This window comes from Nuphar pumila, chromosome 15 (genome assembly GCF_984573655.1).
Source record: "Nuphar pumila chromosome 15, dmNupPumi1.hap1.1, whole genome shotgun sequence".
NCBI classification, from domain to species: Eukaryota; Viridiplantae; Streptophyta; class Magnoliopsida; order Nymphaeales; family Nymphaeaceae; genus Nuphar; species Nuphar pumila.
The window spans coordinates 28,607,706-28,633,780 of record NC_143263.1 but is presented as its reverse complement, the minus strand read 5'-3'; the positions used below and the strand labels follow the sequence as shown (position 1 = coordinate 28,633,780).

At 36.9% G+C, this 26,075-nt stretch overlaps 2 protein-coding genes across 2 annotated transcripts in view; one reads left to right on the top strand and one right to left on the bottom strand.

Moving 5' to 3' along the window:
• The window catches only part of LOC149814953 (K(+) efflux antiporter 4-like), a 45,472-nt gene extending 34,980 nt beyond the window's left edge, over positions 1 to 10,492 (top strand). Inside the window, exons 13-21 of the mRNA XM_089988388.1 lie at positions 3,485 to 3,581; positions 3,726 to 3,779; positions 5,629 to 5,724; positions 7,588 to 7,776; positions 7,865 to 7,942; positions 9,644 to 9,688; positions 9,770 to 9,862; positions 9,956 to 10,019; positions 10,108 to 10,492. Coding sequence (XP_089844514.1) covers positions 3,485 to 3,581; positions 3,726 to 3,779; positions 5,629 to 5,724; positions 7,588 to 7,776; positions 7,865 to 7,942; positions 9,644 to 9,688; positions 9,770 to 9,862; positions 9,956 to 10,019; positions 10,108 to 10,298 — 907 coding nt within the window. The 3' untranslated portion in view covers positions 10,299 to 10,492. The remainder of the gene's footprint in view (positions 1 to 3,484; positions 3,582 to 3,725; positions 3,780 to 5,628; positions 5,725 to 7,587; positions 7,777 to 7,864; positions 7,943 to 9,643; positions 9,689 to 9,769; positions 9,863 to 9,955; positions 10,020 to 10,107) is intronic.
• Positions 10,493 to 12,697: 2,205 nt separating this feature from the next.
• LOC149814952 (transcription factor KUA1-like) lies at positions 12,698 to 14,365 on the bottom strand. The gene is made up of 3 exons (XM_089988389.1): positions 14,087 to 14,365; positions 13,324 to 13,517; positions 12,698 to 13,235 (listed from the first exon to the last, which is right to left on the bottom strand). The coding sequence occupies exons 1-3, from the start codon at positions 14,343 to 14,345 to the stop codon at positions 12,834 to 12,836; spliced, it is 855 nt and encodes a 284-aa protein (XP_089844515.1). The 5' UTR covers positions 14,346 to 14,365; the 3' UTR covers positions 12,698 to 12,833.
• Positions 14,366 to 26,075: the final 11,710 nt, after the last annotated feature.

Genomic DNA, 26,075 nt, shown 5'->3' with positions numbered 1-26,075 from the left:
CCATCTTACACCAACCCCCAAACTACAATATAAACTGCACAATAGCTAATGTGCAGCAACCAAGAGCACAAGTATGTTGTCTATATAAACCTGCCTCAAAGGAATAATCTCAAGATAGCAAATATCACACCCAAGACAACAGCCAATAGAATCCTAACACACTGAGTCACAAAAATAATTCAACCAAGACTCCAAGACTCAAGAAAATGCACCAATTCCAGTAACAAACTAGTGCCAGATGACAAATATCACAATACACAGTGATACCAAGAGATTAACAGAATTTTCTTCAGCTGATATAGCTAATGCATAGTTAGCGCCAGAAATATGACCCACAAAATTCAAGAAAATGAAATTGAAAGATTTCACACCCAAAACCAATCAATAGCCCCTTACTCAAATACAAACAGAATCCACCCAATTGATATGCATATCAGACATGCACAGTTAAAGACCAATTACCGCCCCTAATATCACCTCAAAAAATTTAATAAAACTCCTTCAAAACCGCAAAATATGAGTCCAGATGGGTTTCAATTGATGAGTCAACCAAAAATGACCTGAATAGTGTGCATATGAGCCATTAATGGCCCTTAAACAGTTCAGAATCAACGGATTTCACCAAACTGGTCACTGTTCATGCCAAAATCCAGTAAAGATAGGAAAATCATTTAAAATCCAATGACCATGATTCTTGATTATTTAACCTTCTGAAATCAAAATCTTAGCAAATGCCTACCTCACTCAAGGGTTTTTGCGACATTTGTACGGACATCCTCTTTTTAGGGCACAAAAAATGAGTTAAGCACCCAGCTGACTGAAAATACAGTTTCTTTCTTCACTTCTCTCCCATTCAGATGATCAGCAAAACCCTTCTCTCACAATCATGTATGGCTTTGATACCATTTCAAAGATAGAAGAGAAGAGACAATAGGGAGCAAAAACTCAAAGAAATTTCCTTCTATTGAATAATGAGAGACTACACAAGATAAAGGGGTCAACCCCCCTTTCTCCTATAAGACAAAATTGATTGACTTCTACAACAATTGAAAAAGTACAGGAATGCCCTTATAAACAATGATATTTATGAATATATAAAAGGGCATCGTTATATACAATGAAACACATGTAATACGATATTCAACACTTATATTGTGACAATATGAGCACCATTCATATTACAAAGGATCCGGAGTTTCATGAAAGAATTAAGCATATTGACATAGATTGTCACTTTACAAGGAGGGCCTATGAAGATGGAGTTATCTCCAGAGTTGCCAGTCGGGGAAGCAGGAGCAGGAAGCGATGCAGGAAGCGTGGGGCAACTTAGAAGCGAACCAGGAATCGTCTTGAAAGCGACTTAGGAAGCGAACCGGAAGTGACATAGGAAGCAAGGGGGAAGGGAGGGAGAAGTGAAAAAAGTAAGAAAATTTTTAAAAAATACAAAAAAAATAAAAAAATAAGGGGAAGCGTGCTTTCCAAATTTTTTTGCGCTTCTCCGCATGTTTCGAAAGCGCCACGTTTCGTGCTTTGGGAAAACATGTTTTCCCGTATATTATGGCGCTTCGGGTAACCCTAGTTTTCTCACTTGGTCATTTGGGATCTAAGGATCAAATTGGAGATGTGTTCACCAAGAGTCTTGCTTCTTTATTCATTTCCAAACTTGGGATGATTCCACTTGCATCATCTCAAGTTGGAGGGAGAGTGTTGAGACTTATGTATCATATGTATATTACCATCCTTGTGTGTTGCCATTTTTTTTGTATATATAGCATTCTTTTCAGGGGTATTTTTGGGGTATTTTTGCACTTTCCCAGGTAGTGTAGAGTCAACAGTTTTTGTCATGTACTGGGGGTAGAGGGCATGTCCCTTTGCATGTCTGTATTCTTCTCTTTTCAAATAGAATGAAGTTTCTTCTTGCTTTTGCTCCTCGTTTACTCGTTGCTTCTGTCTTGATATATGGGACACCCTAGGTTGTAATGATGAAAACATTTTCTCTTTCAAACTCTATTGAGTGTTTGTGGATTGGTTGTAATGGGATTCCTAAAAACTTAAACAAGTTCACCTCTATTCTTTTTATCATTTCTATATATGTTAACCCTATATATAGGGTTAACATTTTCTACAGTCGGTTGTAGGTACAATCGACCTAGCAAATGGACAAAACCCCCATTGTTTTTTTCCTCAAGTCTAACACCATAGATGTGAGCTACATGTTTTATTTAGTGGAAACTGACTTTTGGATCGTCAGAAACTGACCTGTATATAGGTTTTTCCGGTGATCCAAAAATCAACGGCTATAAAGCATTGATTTTTCTCAACTCATAAAAACATGTTTTTTCGTCGAAAAAAACATGATCCAAGTGTTGATTCCTACTAAATCAAGCATGCTGAACACATCTATGAGGTTAGATTGTGTCAAAACAACTCAGATCGTGAGATTCAAACTCGATTGTAGGTTCAATCAATTGTAGCAAATATAAATCCATATATATATATATATATATATATATATATATAACAATTTACAAAAATATGCCCAACTTTTGGCACATTTGCAAATTCACACTCAATGTTTCAAAAATTACATCTAACAGCATGGTTTAAGAGGTTAATTTCGAATGACCGTTTGGCTAATGGTAAGCAACAGAAAGCATCATCTGGCATATGAAATTACTTTTATACCCTTTGACAAGTTCAACCATCTATATGCCCTCCTCTCCTCCCTCAACTCTTTGTCTCTACTACAGCGACCAATGCAAAAATGAGTCTCTCTCTCTCTAAAATCCTAGACGATCTCTTTCTTTCTCTGCAACACTAGACAAATTCCCCAATAGAAGTCTCTGCAATGCTAGGTGAATGCCGAAATAGAAGAGATCATCAGATCTGAGCCATCCATTACTGAAAAGCTAGGGTTTTGATTTCCATATACAACAAGATTATCAAGGGTAGATTGCCAAATGGAAAAGATCATCATATCTGTAGTGCTTGATCCATGCAAAAGAAGACGCTGCATGGGTGGTTTCTAATAGAGGTTTAGGTATTAACTGTGTACACAATATTTTCACACTCACACAACATACTGTCAATAGGGTGTGGATGAATTATTTACAATTGATGCTGTCTTTTCAGCTTTGATCTTTCTGTTTTGTCTACTGTAAATTGTTATTCACAATGCAGTGTTGTGCTGACATTTTGCTCATGTTCTAAGCACTAGAAGCAGTGGAATTAATTGTTCTTCTAGTGCTTAATATCTTATATATATATATTTATTTATTTGAAATGTGTTTCATGGTGCTTGACCATTGCTTAATGAGTAACAGGAACAAATGTGAAACATATTTCAGCTTCTTCTATACTTTTTGTGGTGGAACTTTCTTGTTTCATATCCTGTGTAGCTTCATCATTGGAAAGTTTGCTATGCTATTTGTTAATATGAATTATGTCATCTGTTTATTAATTGATCTTTTGTTGATCTTTGTAGGGTAATTCTGTTGTGTGCATTCTTGTCTATTTTGGCCATGTTATCCCGTACTTGTGTGCCTTGGTTTCTTAAGCTGATGATAAGCCTGTCCTCGGAGGTAATTGGTGTGCCTGTTTGATGAATATTTTTCTTCAGTCTCTTTTGTGAAATGATTTGTCAATATAAAATGTGCTTTTATTGCATTTCAAATTTCATAAATCTACTGATTTATGATTTTGATTAGTACTGATTTATGTTGCAGACCAATGAACTCTATCAACTGGCTTCAGTCGCTTTTTGCTTGCTTGTTGCTTGGGTTTGTCCCTTAACATTTAAGAGTTTTCGGAAGTTCTTTCATTTATACACTTTAGCCATGTCTGATTCTCATTTAGTTCTATTTCTTTTTATACCATATGATGATTGCTTGGTAGTGAAAGCTGGTAAACCCCAGTTTTATAGCATGTACGCTGTGCATGTTCTAAACTTTTTCTGCATCAGCAATGCTGATGATCACAAAGCACCTTTTCCTTTAGCATAATGTGGGATAGAGAATAGTGAACTTAACTATTGAGACATCCAGAAAGAAAGGAAAATCTGTTGGAAGCATCCGATACACCTCAAGAACTATAAATCGTTGCCAAATCTAAAAAACTGTAAGTCCTGTTGTGACTACAATTTGCATTAACCAAGATCACATTGATGATAAATGTTGAGCTACAACATAAACTTGTTGAATTGATCCACTGATTATCTTTAAACAGATGAGCTGTCATTGGATCTTGTTGGGAATTAGATCGGCAAACTTTTCAAATCTGATATAAAATTATATGCAGCCAACACTCACTATAGTATCTTCAGTTGCTCAAAGCAAACATTTGCATACTGTAACTATTCCAGATAATGAGGGCCAGCCTATGTTACTTGCAGACTTGGGTACGAAGTGTCGGACATGGCGTGTTTTGGAAAACTAGATACATGGACACGGCTATGTATATAAAAGAGAGAAAGAGAGGAGTAAATAAGTAAAGAATAAAAGAACTATTTCAAAAGAAAAAGGAGATATCCTCGGTTCTCCCTTTTGCTATATGTGGCACCACACAATTCATCAAATTTGTGGAAAAAGAGAATTAGTTCTTAAATGGGACTGAGCGGGGCTCGATTGTGGTAAGAGAGAGAGAGAGAGAGAGAGAGAGAGAGAGAGAGAGAGAGAGAGAGAGAGAGAGAGAGAGAGAGAGAGAGAGAGAGAGACCTTTCTGTAGAGTAAAGAGGCATGTTGACTCATTTTCGTAGAGTTAAGGCTCAATAAAATATATGGAGGGAAAATAGGGTTTAAACAAGGTTGATACAGTGTATAGGACACTTTGTGTCTAAAATGCTCAAAAACTGTTGGACACACGACACCAAGTGCCCATTTTTTTCTTGGACACTTTTATGTTGAAAAATAAAGTGTCTAGGAGTGTTGGTATCGGTGTCCAAGTGTCGAAAACTGACACGTTGTCCCTCCATAAGTGTCAAGGTAACATAGGGGCTAACCAATTACTGTAAAAAATGAAATGAAAAAGCCTCCTAGGTGCTTCTGAGAGGAGCGTGAACATTGCCTCCTATATTCTTTCAACTGAGATGGATATTTTCAATCGGAAATTAGCACTGCAGGAAAAGCACCTTGAAGTTTTTTTTATGCTTTTGATGATAATATTTAGTTAGGAAAAATTGGGAAAGAATAGGTGTCTTAAAAAATGAGATAGGAAGAATGAAATTGTGAAAATGAAATAATTTTTACTTTTTCTCTCAAAAGGTGTTTCTTAGTAATTGCTTTTTGTACTATTATTAATGGGCCAAGAGGTGCATCTGTAAAAAAGATGTTACAAGTGCGCAATATGCTGAATAAAATTATTTTTTCTGAAATCATTTTCTTATTTTTAAAATTACACATTTGGAGTTGGCTTTTATTTTGACTTTTTTCTGTGCACTCATTACTGGAAGACTCTCTTGTTTTCTTTCTGTTATCCTGATATTTTCTGCAAAAGTTAAACATTTTAGGTTTTATTGTGTTTGTATTAAGTCATGTGGGTTTGGACTAGAATACAGCTTTAATATTTTTTGTCCTTGAGTTTCATTTGCATCAAAAGAATGTACTTAAACCGTACTGTTGTTTGTGCACTCAGTGTAGTGACAAATTGGGCTTGAGCCTCGAATTGGGGTCATTTGCTGCTGGAGTGATGATATCGACCACTGATCTTGCACAACATACACTTGAACAAGTATGGGTTTACTTTATATTTCTGGGTTGAAATAGTCGTTGTTATTTAACTTTTTATATGCAGTCTTTATTACCATAATAACTTTGCTTTGGATTGCCCTTTGTTAAGTGATCTTCACTTGATTCTATGTTTCACCAGCTCTAATTTCTCATTATTGGAAAAAATATGCATAGAAATTATGGATCCTCATGGAACTTTTTTATGTCTGCTATTTCTTCCGGTTTTGTCGGGTTATGAGAATAGAATCCCAAACCCGGACCTCCATAATTTTAGAATTATATATATATATATATATATATATATATATATAGAGAGAGAGAGAGAGAGAGAGAGAGAGAGAGAGAGAGAGAGAGTCACTAGAATATGAGAACTGAAAATATGGGCATTTTCAACACTTTTTTTGCAAATCCAACCATGTGGATGTGCTTGGCTTGATGAATTTGCTAGGAATCAACCATTGGATAGCGTATTTTTGGTGAAAAAATATGATTTTTGAATGCTTGAATATTTATGAAGAATATTAGTCATTGATTTTAAAACCTTAAAAAAATCTCATTTATGCATCAAAATTGGATGATTCAAGAGCGTGTTCTTATAAAACCAAGCATGTAGATCACATCCGTACAGTTAGATTCAAGAGAAAAGAATAAAAAGTTCATGAAATTTGCAGTTCACACATTAGTTCTCATATTCTAGTCTCTCTCTCTCTCTCTATATATATATATATATATATATATATATATATATATTGGTAGCTGCTCACACGTTAGGTGCGAAATGATACGTGCTAAATGGGGTTTTCTGCCCTTCAGGTGTTTTTTTTTGCAGTTCCGACCCCATAAATGTGTCGGTCATGGTCGATTTACGAGGAATCCAGACCTGGATCATGTGTTTTCGATGAAAAAAATGATATTTGGAGCCTAAAAAATTTACAAAGATTTTGGACCGTTGATTTTTTGAACCTTATAAAAACCCACCCATGTGTCTTAATAGAATGCTTCAAGAGCTGATCCCTATAAAATCAAGTACATAGATCACATCTGTACAGTCAGAATTTAAAAATAAATGAAAAAAGGCTGAAAAACCCATTTTGCACGTTCATTTCGCACCTAACATGTGAGCAACTTCCAATCACTATATATATATAATACTTGGGTCAGGGGGGTACCCGTAAAAAATCATGACCCAAACCCGGCCTGCATATTGCTTGGGTCAGGTTCAGGTCGAGCTGAATATTATTTGGGTCGGCATTTTCCATGCCCGTATCCGGGAATTCTCGGGTCAGGTCAGGTACCCGATACAGACTGGACCGTTGACAGCCCTAATCATGCTTGATATAGTAAGTGATTCTGCATCATTAAGTACCTCAAAATGCAGATGTTGACTATATGAGAAATTTTCGCTTATATTTGGTAATTTTAGAACTTTTATTGGTTGGCTGTAGTTTTTTAGCTTGCAACATATATTGGATTATGGATTGCAGTTCATGGGTCTCTATGTTCCCAAAGAACCTGGTGCATTAGAGTTGCACACATCATATAATGTGCACACTGTGTGTCTCTGCTTGTATTCAATCATGTATCTGATTTCTCTTTGATGTAAAGTTCAATGGTTTTTCTTTTCTTGTTTGACTACAGCTTAGACAAGACACATTGGTGTACTGGGGATTTTCTTTCGGCTACCTATTTTATTTTGTTACATGAGCAGTTTCAAAATTTCATAGTCTGCCCCTCTATATGAGCTTATGTGAATTTCATATCATTATTATTTATTATTTAAAGAGTAAGTTACTGATTTTATATTGTTAGTAGTTCCATCATATCCTTCAATGTGCTCATTCATGGCATTTGATTCTGCCAACAGGTTGAACCCATTCGCAACTTTTTTGCTGCATTATTTCTTGCCAGCATTGGAATGCTGATCCATGTCCAATTCCTGTGGAATCATGTGGATATTTTACTAGCGTCTGTGATTTTGGTAATAATTATAAAAACAATTGTTATCGGGTCAGTAGTAAAAGGATTTGGCTACAGCAACAGGATTGCTTTTCTGGTAAGAATTCCTTTTCCTCCGATTCTGTAAACTTCTTCTTGCCTTTTTTTTCTTTTGGAGAGCTGAAATCTTTAGTTTGATTGTGCAGGTTGGCATGTCTTTGGCACAAATTGGGGAATTTGCTTTTGTTCTTCTTAGTCGTGCCTCCAATGTTCATCTTATTGAGGTTTGTCTTGATGGACATAAAGCCCTCTTCTAATCTCAAATCAGCCAAACTTGGCTTAGTGACTTGAAGTAAACAACTGAAATAGTTATGGTTATTTGGTTTTATAATATCAAGCTAAAAGAAAAAAGTGTAAGAACAAAAAGTTCACTTAAATATATGAACAAAAAGTTCACTTAAAAAATATGGAAAAATCATCGAGTCAACAAATGACTTGGTTCGAAAATGAATTTTACATATTATTTTTACAATGCCATAGGATAACTCATGACTCAGGGATAGTAAAATGAGTCATAATGAAAAGTTGAAAACTCAGACAAGTACTGGAAAAAAACTGAATTGTACTTAGCTCTCAACTCACTGAGTTGAATTAGCCAACTCATGGGAAGATCCAGTGAGTTTGTGAACCGTGATCTTAGACTTACATGACCATGATGTAATCAGTGCCATCTTGACTCTATTAATCAAGGCAACAAGGATGTTCAATGTAATCATGAAGTTTTCTAGGATTATCAGTGGTCCTTCTCATACATACTAAATCAATCTATCCAGTCGAAGGGGTTTACCATTATAATTATCTTATAGTGATAGTTCTTGATGGATCCATCAGTAGCTAATAGTCAACCTGAGCTGATATTGAAAAAAAAGTCAACGTGAGCAGGTTTCTTTGCCTGGGGGCATAAAAAAAAAGAAACGAAAAGAAAAAGTCTGCCTACTGGGAGGCCTCCATTTGTTTCATTCTTATGGGAGTGTGCAGAGGCAAATTTATTTGTTGCTGGGGTTTAGCACGCACCTTTACTCTATCATTAAATGCAGTATTAGCAGTGGTGGGCTCTATGTGACCAAGTTTGGAGGGTGGGGCCTTGTTGTTTGTCTGGTTCTTATCAAAGTGTAAGGCCTATCTTTGCAAGTATGAGATGTTGCAAGTATGAGATGATGGACCAAGTCTTGAGCCATCTTCCCTTCTTTAGAAAGGGTAGGTTCTCTTAAGATTTGGGATCTTCTTGTAAAATACACTTTGAAGCTGATAGTTCAGATACATGAACAGATGAGTTTCTGGTTGTTAGCATGTTGTGGAAAGTATGCAAGGGAGCAGAATCAAGTCATGCTCATTTTTAGAAACCCTTGCAAGAAAATGTTGGCTGGTTTAACAGGATAACAGTTACGGGAGGATAACTTGAATTGGAGCAGCCTCTTGAGCTGTCTCTGTCACTAAGCTTTGACACTAGTAGCATCTAGGAGTCTGGAATAAGAGCATCAGTTTTAGTTCTTCAGTTGATCACTGGTGTATTCATCTTTGGCTGTTGCCACTGTTTCTTGGGCATTATCTGTTGCTATTTAGTAGGTTCCTTCTCAAGAACCAATCCTCTCAGGGGTAACATGCATTTAGTGATGTTTCTTGAATAATCATTGAAGCTGTGATATAAGGGGGCCTGTTGAGCATAATTATTTTGCTTGTTCTATTATCGTTTTAGAGCCGCTCCCTTATAAAAGTGGAGTTCTGAATTATGGTTTATCTGGGGTTTCTTCTCTTATGGGATTCCAGATGCTGTAGCTTCTTCCTCCATGTACCTTCCTTTTGCCTGCTATATATAATGCTTTTGGATTGTTATCCTTCCTTGTAGACAAATATGTGACAGTTTATTATGATAGTATTTCATCATGTTTCCAAAAGAATAAACCTTATTGTGTACATTTTGACAGGGCAAATTGTACCTCTTGCTTCTAGGGACGACGGCTCTTAGTTTGGTGATTAACTTGACTTGTCTTCTCCATCTGTTCTTTTCATTATTTGTACTATTTCAATAGCTAATAGAAAGAAGAATCCAGGTGACTACCCCATTGCTTTTCAAGTTGATACCTGCTGTTGTACATTTAGGAGTTCTTCTGCGGTGGTTCTCACCTGACAACAGTTCAAACGAGGTATGTTCCCCTTCAACCCTTTGTTCATGTGTGCTTTCCCTCATGCTCTCCTACTAGGGGTTTTTATGGCATTGAATGTGTTTTCAATTCCAGTTGGGGTTTAAAGGCGATAGCATTCGGGCAGATAATGCTAAACGTATTACTCTGATGGTCCAAGGTACTCATGTTTCATGACTAAAGAAAAATGGAAAAATTCCAAAAAAGGTGATTTACCTGGTCGGCTGTATCGTACTACTCGGGGACAGGTATCCAAGAGCACGGAGTAAACCGAGTTTTGTGCACATTGTTGAGGTGGTTGATCTTCCTGTCTCTCCTCATCCAGGGAAAACACAAGAACCCCTCACCTGGGGATCTTAACAAGACGGGAAGACAAGGCCATTACATTCCCTTGCATCAGTTTGACGAGGCAGCCCATCCCTTGGCAATTTTTGTGTAAAATAGCTGTTTGTAATGTTTTAGGTTTTTATTTTCTTGGGTTCTAATTTTTTTTCACCTATTTTTCTTCTTCCATGTCCTTATTGGTTCAAATTTGTATTTTGTAGAAAGTTGCAGGCAACACGATTGAAATTGTAGCATAACAATTCTTGTACTTTATAACTTTATATGATACCAGAACTGGGAACGTTCTGCTTAACGTTTTTATTCTCGTGCAATTCTTTATGAGCTTCTGTGTCCAAGAAACAGAAATTGACTCCGTTCCCGCTCCTTTTTCTTTTTCTGTTCTCATTTTTTCTTCATGTTGGTGGTATTCATGACTACATGTTCATGCTTAGTTGGATTAAAAGCACGCATATTATTGCATAGCTTGTAGTGCATGCAGTCTTAAAGTGCAGGCAATGCTGAATGGTAGATCTAGAATGTATATATATGTATATATTATGACAAGGAGCCCTCACAGAAGCCAGAAAAACCCTGGGTGGGGGCCCCACAATCACCCTGCCTTACGTGGCCCACCTCTGAAAGCTGAGGACACACTCATGCGCCAGCGGGGTTTGATCCGGCACCTTCATCTCAGCTCCCTCACAACCACTTACATTGGAAATATAATGCACTATTGAATTTTCATTGCTGCATTAACTGTATGATACGGAATATGAGGCTTCAACTCAGCTTGGACTTGGGCAAGCCAAGCCATCCCATGATGACCAAAATGAGGTGATCCAATACTGTACACTTGCCTCACCTTGAGCTCGGCTTGGATGGTGACCAATTCAAGTAGAGAGCAGATCAAGTGATCTGCCAAATCACTTTTAGAAAAGCATGTTCACCGTCCACAATGTACACAAGGACCATGAAGCAATGGACGGTGAAGATGCCAAATCACTTTCTTAAAGTGATTTGACAGATCACCTGATCTGCTCTCTTTGAAGTCTAGTTTCTTTAATCTTAAGTCCAAGTTAAGCTTTTAACCTCAAAGATCAGATTTCCAGACCATGTTGGGTCTCTTTGCCGAGTGTATTGGACCACTACCGAGACATGCAAATTCTATGTAACGAAGATGGAACTTGGTGTGAGTCAACCCCAATGATTTCCAAGCCCAAAGTCCCTGGCTATTCTTTGCGCTACCTTTATGGCACGTTTGAAAGTAAGAAAAACTCTTAAAAAATTTTTTGCTTATGAGAAGTTTTGTTATGATAATTTCACTTGTTTGGGTAACATGAGAAAAATAAAGTAAATGGTGGGTGGTTTTCTGGGAGGGATGTGGGTGATGGTGAGATGAATGATGGTGATGGTGGTGAGATAGATGGTTTTGGTGATGGTGGGTGGTGGTGAGATGGGTGGTAGGGAGTGTAACTCACCATTTTCTCTTGGTAAAAAACATTCTTGCAACCCTATGGAGGAATGTTTCCTAGCAAAAAGTGTACTTTTTAGAAACTCTCTCAAAGAAAAAGTTTCTTGTTTGGAACTCACCTTGTATCACTTTTCTTATATTTTTCTTACTTTCAAACACGAACCTTTGCTCTAGAAAATGAGAGTGCCATATCATGTGAATAATCACCACAAAAACAAAGAGAAGGTTCAAAAGTGTGTGTTCGACAGGCATGACTATTAACAATTGCATTTTTAGATCAAGCAGTTTTGATGCAAAAACATAATTTTGTTTAACTGTGAAATTTCACTTCATCGTAGATCAATTGATTTTTGAAGTGCTTGTAAAACCTCCATATGCAACACAATCAGAAATCACATTTAAACAAAAGCATGTAGATCATATCTGTGGAGCTTGATCCACAAAAAGATAAAGAAAATGAACTGAAGTTTTTTATTAGAGGGTACTAGACTAACAAGAATTTTCCGTGTGTGTGAGTGTGAGCCTGACAAGAATTAAATGATAAATAGAGCATACATCACATTGCTTTCCTCTTTTTCTGTAAAGCCCATGCGATAACCATTTCTTCACAGTTCACACTGTAGTGTGGACATCACCAAACCAGTTTTCAATATGAGAAACCTTGAAATATGCTAATGATGTGGCAGTTGCAAATTTTCCAGGGCCATCATGCTTGTGACAAGTGTTCATTGTTATAACAAAACGGCACATGATCATTCTATCAGCACTGTTGTCCTTCCAAGCACTTAAAATGAGCTGATGCACTTTTTCTTTTTGTTTCAATTCTCAAACAGGATCACATACCATGTTCAGAAAATTGAAGCTTTGTTATGTCCGCAATCTGAAGAAAAGACATTCAGGCTTTATAGCATTCAGAACAATAGAAGCAAAAACCTGACAATGAGCATATGAAGATTTGGTTTGTAATTGCCACTCTAGTGCTTTTCTTACACGATTTTAAAACAGACAAAGAGATAAATGTTGGCGGTTTGTTGAACACAATATGGGCCTAATGATATTTATTTAAATTCACAGAAATTCAAGCAGCGGATAGCAGCATAAACTGCCCTTGTTTATGCATTGAACTGCATTATACACCACCAGCATGTTAAATGGCGGTACAGATTAATGATTCTTGGATCAGATCACACTTATAGCTCCAATTAGCAGGGGACCTGGCGATGTTTTGCTTCGATCGGTAGGTTGAGGGAAAGCAATAGTGAGCTCCAAATCAGCTGGTTCTATAGGTGCCAATGCGGATGAGGATTGACAACTGAGACTAAGTGATGAACCAAGTGGTTCATGTAATGAACAAGAAATTGACTGAATGCTACTGCTTTGCAGGTGGTTTCCCAAGATGGGTGCTGTTTTTTCTGGTTTGTTAAGATTGATCAGGTATTGATCATCCTGAATTCGGGGGGAAACTCTAGTGAGAGACAAAGCAGGATCCGGTAAGTAGCATGAGAAGATAGGATCCTTGCCCATTACAGGGGCCTCATTGATGCTGGAGTCTTGATTTGGAGCTTTGCTACTGCTTCCCACCTGCAACAGTATGATTCATACATGAGCCAATTCAATGGAATTGCAGATAAGGCAGTAAAAATTAAATGTGTCTACGTAAGAAAATCACCATGTCGAAAAGGCTTGACCGGCGTTTCTTGTTAATGCTAGCCTGCCTGAGAAAATACTTCTGTGCATGGCTTGCTACTTGAGTAGGAGTCCTGGTAGTAACATAATTCCTTGATATTCCTCTCCAATCACCCTTTCCAAGCTTCTCAAGCCCATCTAGAAATGTTCTATGCTCTTCCTCAGTCCATGGAACCCCTGAGAAGCACAAAAGGTTATGTAAAGGCCACAACAAATTCACGAACAATTAGTGCATATAAGATCGAAAAAACGATCGAAAAAAGTTGTGACCAGAAAAAAACCCCTCGATCCAAATTTGCAAAAGATAATTCCAAATTATGTGAAAAAAGTGTGAAATTGGATGGTTGGTACTGGTGCTTCAAGTGAACAAGGAGCAAAACTTCACATGAAACCAAGTTCGCACTTTAATGACCACCAGAAAAAAAGGAAAAAGAGAGGTCTTCGTATTTCTCATCCACTCAACCTAAATCAGCATGAATGCAAGAAGTTACCAACTTGAGAAAACTTTTCCCTCACCAAATTGACAAAATCATTGAACCACCAATCTGACCAGAAAAAAAAGGCAAAAAGAGCATCTTTGAAACAGAAGCCAACTGCAACTGCAACACCTGGCATGCACTACACAGGCACCCCCAATGGGAACCTCAAAATCAACAATACAAAAGTAAACTTTTAAGAGAAGGAAGACAATTATGAAGGTCACAGTGAAATAGTAAAATAAAAAAGAAGAAACATTGGTCACTCGCCCTTCTTCCTTTCGTGGGCTCTGCCACATGAATGCACAAGTCCATCAGAAAGATAACCATTATCAGCATTCCCGCTACTATGGTTGTCCTCCACAGAGTTAGTGTAGGAAGGTGATAACACCTCCATGCTAAGACTCTTCCTCATTAGAGAAGTAATCTCCAATTGAACCCCAAACAACCTCAAACCACCTCCTCTGTAATTACTGCAAGTCCTAGAATTGTGGCCATTGATCCCACAATGTGAGCATTTCCTGACCATCCTCACCCAAAAGTCACAAAACCCACTCACCGACATAGAAAGTCAAGTTGATAGGGAGGAGAAGGGTTTATATATGGGAAAGGCTAAGGCAGGGGAGGAACAGGATTGGTTGGACAGTTTTTTGTTGGATATTTCTCACTGGCTATTGTGTGTGAAAAGCAATACTGGGTCTAGTGATTCAATTGGTTCTCTGAACTCGGGATGTCAGACGGCCAATGATTTGAAAGGTGCTAGTTGGCTTGGAAATGGGCAACCAATGGCAAGAAGAAGAAATAAATTCATCATGTTTGCCAGGAAAGGGAAATGTTGAAACCATATTGATTTGTTTGAAAATTGAAATTAGTCCCTTTGTTATTTGCGGATTAATATGTTAGCCTTCATTTATAATGGGCCAATTGCCAGTAAATGCCATGTATATATATATATTGATTTTATTAGATAACTATTTAAGATACCTTTATTTATTTATCTTTGATAGGAGCTATTTAAGATACTTGAGAAAATCAGAGAATAAAGTCATGAAAGAAAATTACGAAAAAAAAGAGGAAATTGACTGCCACCACTAGCATTTGCCTTTCATCATGGTCTCTCCAAAAACCTAACTAGCTCAAGGCATCAATGACAAAAGATAGTAAGACCCGAACTGCGACATGAGTTCGGCACAAATATTGGGGATTTTTTTTTCAAGAATAGGACATGAGGCCACGGATTTTTTTTCTTTTAAATCAACAAAAAACTATTTTTTTGATATCTTAATGCATAAAATGTTATTAATATTTTTTAGAGAAATAAATGTTATTAAAATTATTAAAACAAATAAAAACAATGCCTAAGCGTGTCTGACCTATGTCACCAGGGACAAGCCACCAGTATGACACGTATCCATGTAACATAGCAAGGCTTACAAGGAAACAAAATGGATACAAGAAGCGATGTGTGAAGTGGAAGCAGGAAAGCGAGTCTTAAAAAGTATGTTTGAAGCATACGGTTAACAAGCTATTATGCAAGTGCATGAAAAAATGAAAAGCAAACACATAGAAAGCAATATGAAAGGCTGGTGGAAGCAAATAAGAAATGAAGTAAATACAAATATAAAAATAATATAAAACTAATATGCAAGTTTGTTATAAAAAATTATAATTTTCTAATATGAAAAATGTAAGAAGTGAGTGAGAATTGAAGAAAATAGAGAAAAACTTTAAGGAAGCAAAAGAGAAACGATTTGAAAGGCAAAGAGGAAGCAAGCTTCCCACAAGGGTTTGGAAGTGAGTTTCCCAAAGCTTCCCCTCCTTTTGGGAAAGCAAAGAGTTCCCTGCTCCTTCTGAAGCAAGCTTTCGAGGAAACGAGTTTCCCCATGTACGTAGCAAGAATCTTTCGGTAACTACGCATCGATGACTGCCTTTTAAAGGCAAAACTACCAAGTAACAATGACATGAACTATATACACAGCGAGCAGGTTGTATGTTCCCCCCCCCGCGAACACGGGGCCACATGTTCGGGGGGTCCGAATGAGTGCCACGTTGGCACTCATTCGGGAGTTATGTACGGAGGAATATCTTGGGATCCACAATATTCTTTCGTACACACCCAAACTGACAAATGATTGCCAACGTGGCACTCATTCGGACCCCGAACACGCGGCCCCGTGTTCCAGGGGGAACATACACCACCCTCTCATATACACACCCTCTCACTCTCTTTCTCTCTATATAAATAAATAAATAAATATGGTAATACATCTGTGCTAAATGATATATGTTAAATGAAACATGCTAAATAAGTTTTTTTTTTTTTTTAAATTCTGACAAATGTGATCTATGCACTTGATTTTATAGGGATCATTTCTTGAAGCTTTCAACTCGGACACATGGGTGAGTTTTTATAAGTTTCAAAAAATCAACGTTTCAAAAACATTGTAAAATTTAGATGCTCCAAATATCATTTTTCCATCGAAAACACATGATCCAAGTGTGGATTGCTAGTAAATCGACCATTCCCAACACATTTACGGGGGACAGAAACACAAAAAACAATGAAATTAAAAAGCTGAAAAACTCATTTAGCATGCATGTATTATTATTATTATTATTATTATTATTGTTATTATTATTATTATTATTATTATTATTCTGCATTAGTCTGAACCCGAATTGCGCCAAATTTAGGATATCAGATTATAAAGAATACGTGCTCTGGAGCACATACACCCACCTACTAAAAACCACGAGTGTAGACCACATCTTCTACATCATACCTCATAAATGCATTTAGCTTAATTAGGAATCATGATTTGGATCATGTTTTTGGGACTTAAATACCGGATCTTTTAAGTCTTGAAAGGTACATTGTGAACCATCTATTTATGAAGATCTTAAAAAACCTATGTGCACATTACAATCACATGAGCCAAAACTGGTTTTCTATTAAGAAATTTATGTAGATCATATCTTTAAGGTTGAACCGAATAAAAAAAAAATAAAACTATGAAATTTTATGGTTTCTAGTAGGGCGTGTAGGTGCTTCTAGAGCACCCTATCAGTACTAATATGTATGACTACTGCTATGATGCTCTCAGACCACTTACATCTACCTACTAAAAACTATGGGTGTAGACTGCATCTTCATATAAATTTAGTGTGATGAGTCTGATTTTTCTCTCTTTTTTATAGCTTAAGAAACACACCTGAACATGGAAAATACCTCATTTAAAGCATGTTTTTACTGAATAAGTTATGTAGAATACATCTCTATATTTTAGACCAAGTAGACATATTCTCTAAGCTGTCCGGCAGGGGGGACTTCAAAACCAAGTAAAGGCCAGCTAATGTGCCATCACTGATGGAGAGGTTTTTTTCTTGGATTATCCAAAAAAAAGGTTTTAAGAAAAAAAACTGATTAGGACCTATAAACTCTCTCTATATATATGGGTTAATATAATATTAAACTATTTGTGTCTTAGACGTCTTAGATAGATTCAATTTTATTAAAATAACTAAAATATTTTTTAAAATAATGGTATTTTTTTAAATTCACGATTACTTTTTTGGGCATTATAAGTCATTTGAATTTAGAGAGGATAGAAAAGTCAAATACTTTTTTTAGGCAAAACTACCAAATGGTTACTTGTGGCATTCCCGTGGGTTACTACGTGAAGGATGAAACTCATTTGAGTCATCAATTAATTCACCACGCACGTATGGGTAGGGGTGGCAATCAGGTCGGGTCGGCGGGTTGGCCGGACAGCATACCGCAACATGAACCTGACCCGTTTATTAAACGGGTCGGCTGTGGCAAACACGAACCCGGCCCATTTATTAAATGGGTAACCCGTTTAATAAACGGGTCGGGTCAGGTAAACGGGTTGGCGGGTCGGATTCGGGTAAACAGGTCGGGTTAGAGTAAACGGGTTGGCGGGTGGGTCGGGTCGGGTAAATGGGTTGGTGGGTCAGGTTCGGGTAACCGGGTTGACCCACCCGCCTAACCCGTTTATTAAACGGGTCAGCCGGGTTGGCATACCCCTAACACGAACCCGACCTGTTTAATAAACGGGTTAGGCGGGTCGACCCGTTTATGATACAAACCCATTTAAGCCAAACCCGAACCCATCTTATAAGAAGCGGGTTGGCGGGTCATGTCAGATTTTGTCACCCCTATATATATATATATATATATATATATATATATATATATATATATATATATATATATATATATATATATATATATATAAAGAGAGAGAGAGAGAGACCAGTCCGTTTCAGCTTGGTTTGGGTTAAACTTGAAGCTAATTTATAGGCCCACGCCAGGCCCATGATGTGCTAGGCCAGGTTGCCTAACTCATTGCCCACCTCTACTTACAACTATATTCACGCTTCCAAACAATAGAGAATCGCCTTTAAAATTCATTTTTCTTGAATTCTAATTTTTGTATTTTCTCGTACTCGTTGCAAATCCCTCCGGCACTGGTTCCCAAACAGAAACGAGAAAAGCAATGAAATGGTGTGAGAAAAACTTCTCTTGTGGATGTAAGAGAGTGATTCCACGTGGGGGCTTTGTTGATTTCATTTGAATGAATGTGTGATGAGCAGGATCAGGTGCCATCGCATTGGGCCCCACAACTGACAGACTGTCAGGTCAAAGATGGAGGTTCGCCGGGTGTAGAGGTACACTCACAGTGTGCCATGTGATGGCACCTGATCCTGGCTCATGTACTCTACTTAAAGTGTGAGTACCTTACTGAGGAGTTCGGATCGGGTGCAATGTGATTGCATAAAAGTTTGTGCATTAAGCACCCCCATCACCCTCCATCAGGTCTTGAGTCCCGTACCTGACAGGATGGAGGGTGATCAGGTGCTTAATGCAACAAATATTTTTGCAATCATAATGCACCTGATCTTTTCACCCTTATTGGGTGTGCTTTTCTCATCCTATCACCTCAGCTTAGTGTCTTTGACTCATGTAAGTTGTCCTACGCTTTCGTTGTGCCAACACATATCACTAAACTCTAAAAGATATTTTTGCCTAGGGGCTAAAAATGTTTCTGCTGAAAGAAAGGGGTCTATAGTTGATTTTGGGGCTCCTTTCAGTGAGGAAAGGAAGCCTCGAGTTTGCCTTGCTGCAGTCAGAAACACATCAAAAGTTTCTGCAGAAAGCCTCAGCTTTCCACGGCTCACAAACGCGCCCCTAGACGCCGTCTTCTGCACAACTCAAGTCTGTCCCACAACCCCCTTCCAGTGGGAAACAGTACCCTCATTGAACATAGGAGTACTTTTCACAAGGAAAGAGATTTTGATGTTTGTGTTGCTGCAGTGACGCCTGAGAAAATGCACACACACAGACATGCCTGCACATGCGCTCGTGGATGTTTGTTTTACTTATTGAGATTATTAATCACTAAGCAACTTGGTTACAACATGCCTCTGCTTGGTTTCATGGTTTCTTAATCCGATGCCAAGTTGCATTATTTAAGTGTAATGTTTGGAATACCAAAAACCACTCGCTTGGCTGCATACAACTTTATCCTTATCATTAAGAAGAATCTTTCGTTCGTTCGAAGGAAAAGATGAAACTATAAAAATCAGCAAAGTTTTCTATGATTGTTCGACTTAAAAATCAATTGATTTTGTGATATGCTCATTAAAATACTCCCCATGATGAGATTACTTTGTTTACTTGCTCTTAAGCACATATTCATCCCCTCAAAAGAATTTATCCAATGCCGCAAACTTTTTGAGTTGTCTAAGGCCCCATTCAGATGTCGCTCTCAAATCCCACTTTTCCATCATTCAACTATAGAATAACCCGGCTTTCCAGTATATATATTTTCTACATGTCGACTGTATGTTCTATACAGTTAATAAATCATAGGTGCAATATATATATATATATATATATATATATATATATATATATATATATATATATATATATATAAGAAAAACATTTGTACTAATAAAGGTACATAACTATTGAGCTATAGACCATGGGTGCAAGCTATATCAACTTGCTCTAACTAAATAGATGTGTTCAACACGGTTCGTTTACTAAAGATCAGACTTTGGATCATGTTTTACAGATGTAAGGACACAATTTCTTCAACTATGAGGTTTTGAAATATTGTAGGCAATTGACTAGGGATGTAAACAGTTCTGATTCAGATCAGATGTGGCCAATACTATATCTGACGAATCGTATGTGGGCTAAACTGATTCAAATTCAGATTCGGATTTAGATGGTGAAAATCTCATACCAGATCCGCTTTTTTTACATATAAACAGATTTGGTAGCAAAAAAACAAAACCAGATCCGCATCCGATTGTAATCGGATATGGTTTTGGCTTACCAAATGCAACAAAAAGGAATCAAATTTGATCGGTTATTGGATAAAATCTGATTGATTGACATCCCTACAATTGATGTTGGAACCTCTTCAAAAACTTGCTTACATGCCACAAATTCATTTCCTACTAAACAAACCATGCAAATCACATTTGTAAGTTCTTAACAAAAATTAAATTTTTTGAAGAAAAGGGTATTTTGTATTCAATTACCTTCATTAGTACCAGATATTTACTCACGCGTGTTATGTACTCGTTCAAGTTAGCAAAATCATAAGTAGGGAAATAAGCGGGCTGGACTTGGGCTGGATCTAGGCATTACTGAAATCAACCTAATTGGATCTTAACCTAATTAGATTGTGGTTAAAACTCAGAATTGGATGGGAAAAGGAAATAACGAATCAGGATCCAGTCAGCCGATTGAGTATAGTAATCAGGTCAGATTATCCATCTGATTCAGATTTGGTTCAGATTCGGGAGCAAATCTACATATTGAATCCGATTTGGATTACTATATGCTTTACCGACTCAGACTAATCAATCTGGATTTAGTTAGTCGAATCAAGCCCAATTTTCTGACATCCCTAATCATAGGCAACCTTCTGTTTGACAAGATTTGATGGTATAAACCTTCCCACGGAAGGCATTTTCCCTAAAAAGAAATCCTACGACCCCAATAATTTGATCCTTTCTACTTGATGGTGACACTTACGTCATCCAACAACAATGTGAAAGGGAACGGTCTGCTGCTACATGGAATTTTTCATGTACAAAAAGCCGTCACAGTGCAGTGTGTGCGCCCAAAAGGAATAAGATAGTGTTACAGGACAACATTGGAACAGAGAGAGAGAGAGAGAGAGCTATTAAGATTAGAAATAATTGATTGAGTTGAGCAAACGATTGTTATGGTGGGCATCTTGTAGTGATCGTTTTTTCAGTAAAAAGTTGAGATATATGTATTATTCAAATTTTCATTATTTATTAAAAACTAAATTTTGTATAATTTTTTTATGTTAAAAGAATGTAATGTATTGGATGAAATTGAGAATTTCAAAATTTGATGTAGTTTTATTATTTTTATTCTTATTTCTTGATTATATCTAAGCTTATGTGGTATTTAAATATTTTATTAAAAGTAAGCTGACTGTGAACTAGTTTATATAAACTATAACCGACTTTATAATAGTTTTATAGCTGTAGTTAATGCAATCATATATTCTATACAAATAAAATTTATTAATTCTTATTATTGGCATAGTATTAGTAAAAAAGTAAAAATTATCTAAATTTGTAATATTTTTCATGCATATTGTCAATATTTGCAGCTCTACACACACACACACATATATATATATATATCACCTTCTCTCTTTCATATGAACTTTAAAAATTCTTGTTTCCCGTTTCTGTTAGCATGAGTAACTTTTCTCATATGCGTCTTCGTGGAACTTTGGAAAATTCAATCTCTCTCTCTCTCTCTCTCTCTCTATATATATATATATATATATATATATGAGAATGAAAGCCTCTCCAATAGAAACCCTCCTAAACCTCCCAAATGAACTTTTTTTGGTGTTTTTTCAAAATTCTGACTATACAGATGTGTTCATCATGATTGATTTACTATAAATCAACACTTGGATATCATGAATTTTGGATAGAAAAAATGGTATTTGGAGCCTACAAAATTTATGAAAATTATAAGTCATTGATTTTGAAACTTATAAAAACCTATCCATGCATCAGAATCAAATGCTCCAAGAATTGATTCGTATGAAAACATGCATATAGATCACATCTGTAGGGTCGGAATTTTGAAAAAAAATACCCAAAATCCAATAAAACTTCCATTGAGGAGGTTTGAGAGGTTTTCATTTCCCTATATATATATATATATATATATATATATATATATATATATATATATATAAGAGAGAGAAGGTGGTAGCTGCTAACCACTGTTCTAGCTAACTGACAGGTAACCGGGCTTTTGTAAGATTTTTTCTATGTTTTTCTTAGATCTGACTGTACATGTAGGCTTGATTTTATAGGAATCAATTCTTGGATCATATGATTTTGATATGCAGGTAGGTGTTTATACGGTTTGAAAATCAACGGTTTAAGATTTTCATAAACAGTCAAGACCAAGTGTCGTTTCTTTGTATTGACCAAGTAGAATACATCTGTACGGTCAGATTTAAGAAAAACAGGAAAAAAAAGGTTCAAAAACCCGGTTAGCAATGAGGGCTCCACTTGTGTGGTAGGAGCAGCTAGTGCACGTCACCTTGTGTTGAGACGTTGCAGGTTCAAAACCCAAACGCCTTTCCCTGACTACTTTCATGTCTTCAAAGTATAACTGATAGGGGTCGGACCAACCCCAGCTTGCCTTTCAAAAAAAAAAACGGGTTAGCTGGCGGTTAGCTAGAAAAGTGGTTAGCAGCTACCACCCCCTTAAGTTCACTTGCATCATCGATGGGTAGGTTCATTGACAAGCTGCGTTTCTCGCAAATGAATCTCGCTCCACATATATTAGGGTCAGGATACGGGAAACTCTTAATTTAAAATGATCAATGTTATTTGTTTTTTTTATGGTAAAGTTAGGGGTAAGCCCCCAATAAGATTCAACATAAGAACCAGGCTAAGGTAGTGTGACTAACCAGTTCCGCTATCTTATTCACCCAGCTACCATGCTTATGTTGGAATATATTGCCGACCAGTTTTGGTTGGACAACCACCCAAACCCAGATCTTGGTTTCTGCAAATATTGATTTGATCTTAATTTTCCAAATAAATGGGCAATATATTCCTCAAGTGGTTCCCCCTGACCTACTGATTTAGAAGTTAGTAAGCAATCCCTAAAGCTGCACGCGAACGAGATAACTCGATAGTTAGGCTGCACTATCAATCTATCATAACCGAGTCGTCTTATATATGTTCGAATCCCTTAGGAGCTATCCCCCTGCTTGCCTATAGAAACAAAAGCTATACTTAGAGCCAAGTCATGGTATTGGATCATCACAGTGGTTCATTAGATGGTGTACAAAGAAGCAATTGAAGCACTAGGACTCAAAGCTATAGGTCCAATTGATAGAACACGGAATGATAATAAGGTTCGCAATAATACATACAGTAGTGAAAAATATCAGCCATTTTTTTTTAAATCTTGTGATTTTTTTTATGAAATTTTCAAATGCCAATATAATCCCGAAAAAATGTGATGTTTTCAGAATATTGCCTATTTTGAAAATGTCATGGTTTTATAGTGATATTAATGCGAAATTTATCTTTATTGTACTTTTATATTTCTAATTTTTTTTGTTATAATTTTTATATTTTTATATAATCTTAAATTAAACCGATATTTTCCCAAGCAAAACATATTTTTAGTTTATTGTGAGATTTTCCTTTTCTAAGAAAATCCAAATAGCAGGATTTGTGACTACACTACATACTAGTTTTGCCCTTTTAAAATAAGGGTAAATTATCTTCTCAAAAAAAGAAGGGTATATTTTCTAAGCTTCATTATACGACATCCTAAGCCTATCATGACTTGTCAAATTCCACTCAAAACTAGCAGATAACTTGGTTTCAGTTCATAATTGAAATATATTCTCCTTGTATATGCAGATCTCCCGAACTAGGTAAGTTTTCCCTTGTCAAGATTTTAAACTAAGGAAACAAGATGGATATGTTAATTTTATGCTTATTCCCAGGCAAAACAAGTCAAAAGAAGCTGCAGTACTCCCATTTTTTAATCTTATCTTGAGAATAATTTAATAGAGATGAAGATGCAAGATAAGAGTTCCAATTTCCCAGTTCGATGTAACAAGAACACAGTAAAACAGTAGCTGTTTTGTCCCGTACAACTCATTTGAGTTGAGTGTCGTCTACTACAAGGTGTGGTAGAGCTAATAGATTTTGACAGAAAAAAAAATGATAGGCCCTAACAACACACCTACTAAAATATGAGTGCAGCATGAAGACTTACCATGGAATATTATATATTTGCTACACTCGATTATGCTTATAATCTAGTTGGGATTTCACAATGCAAGTGTTCTTACTCAATCTAACCTTGTAAATATGTTCTGCATGGTTGATTTAAAGAGAATCTAACTCTTGGATAGTGTTTTTTCAATGAAAAAATATGTTTTTATGAGACAGAAAATTTTGATGTGTTTATGGCCATCAATTTTTGTATCGCAGGAAAAACTTGTACAGGTGTTGGATTCTGGTGATCCAAAAAAATGGTTCCTATGTTGGGGTCGTACGGGATCGCCTCCCCTGTTGATGCCGGTGACCCTGTACTGTGACAGAAAAACAAAGACATACGGCAAACACAAAGGTTGTTATGTAAACAACAAAAGCACAGGGGAGGTGTTGCGTACCTAAGGCAGTCATTGACGGGCTGCTGTTGCCGGGAATCGGAGGTCGCTGAAGCAGAGGAAGACAAATCGGATTCTGATGATCGATCAGGCCAAGGGGATTTGTCTGCTCAGTCGGGCTGCATCCACCACAAGCGCAGGCTTCCGAATGCAACCGGTGAGTCGACCTCTTCCCGCTTTAGTTTGCATACACTTTTCTGATAGCAGATCATTCATGACACCCTTATATAGTGCATATGGTGGAAACAGTTTGCGTAACCGTTCTCCCTTGATCCTATGCTGGTTTATCGAAAGAGATCATCCCAGATGTGGGGATGAATCCACATCGTGGATAACCACCACGTAAATCATGGTGGTTAATCCAACATTCTCCCACTTGATCCGACGATAAACCCTTTAACCAAAAAACCTTATGGGAATAACTTGATGAATAAAATGCCTTTTTATTCTATTTTATAGATCCTTAGTTGAATCTCTAATCCTTATGAGATTAACAACAAAAATAATAAGAATCAAGAACTGAAAGTGATCACTTTATTTATATGCATATGTCAAAAAGAGTTTAACAAGTCCATCCTCATTACATGTTCGAAATATAATCCCGGTGCTAGCCCTTTAGTAAGAGGATCATCGATCATCTCTTTGGTACCAATATTAACAATATGCACTAAATGATTCTCTGTCTTTTCTTTAACAACAAAATATTTCAATTCCATATGCTTACATGACGTAGTACTTTTGTTGTTGTTCGAAAAGGACACTGCAGCTTCATTATTATAATAGACCTTCAATGGCTTCCCAATGAAATCAACCACCTTTAATTGTGATATGAAGTTCTTTAACCATATAGCCTGCAAAGTAGTCTTGTACAATGCTATGAATTCTTCCTCCATGGTGTGGGCAACAGTGGTCATCTTTTTCCCACTCCTTCAAGAGATCGCGCCCCCAACAAGTAATAAGACGTACCCAGTAGTAGACTTTCTACTATCAAGGCATCCTCCTAAGTCCGTATCTAAGTAGCCAATGACCTCGAGGTGATCAACTTTATGATACGTCAACATATAGTCTTTTGTCTCTTGCAAGTACCGCAAGACTTTCTTGGCAGCCTTCCAATGGGGTATACTTGGGTTAGACTGAAATCTGCCAAGCACCCCTATTGCAAAAGAAATATTTGGTCGAAAACATGTCTGCGCGTACTGTAAGCTGCCAACAATTGATGCATATGGATAAGCACTCATCTGTGCTTTGTCAATAACATCCTGTGGACAATCATTTAGGCTCAGCTTGTCACCTTTTGATATGGGTGTTGAACTAGAAGAACACTTCTCCATCCCATATCGCTTTAACACTCTATCTATATAAGATCTCTGGGAGAGGCCTAGAAAACCTTTTGCTCTGTCTCGATGGATCTCAATGCCAAGAACATAAACAACTTCACCCATATCTTTCATATTAAAATGTGATACAAGAAACTGTTTTGTCTCTAAAAGCAACTTTATATTATTGGT

Bases quoted from the DNA above. Each gene is read 5' to 3' on its own strand.
- LOC149814952 (XM_089988389.1), bottom strand. From the start codon at position 14,345: ATGGTCAGGAAATGCTCACATTGTGGGATCAATGGCCACAATTCTAGG. The intron at 13,518-14,086 runs GCGAGTGACCAA...TGTGCTTCTCAG, and splicing joins AGCCCACGAAAGGAAGAAGG to GGGTTCCATGGACTGAGGAA. The intron at 13,236-13,323 runs GTGATTTTCTTA...ATACTGTTGCAG, and splicing joins GGTCAAGCCTTTTCGACATG to GTGGGAAGCAGTAGCAAAGC.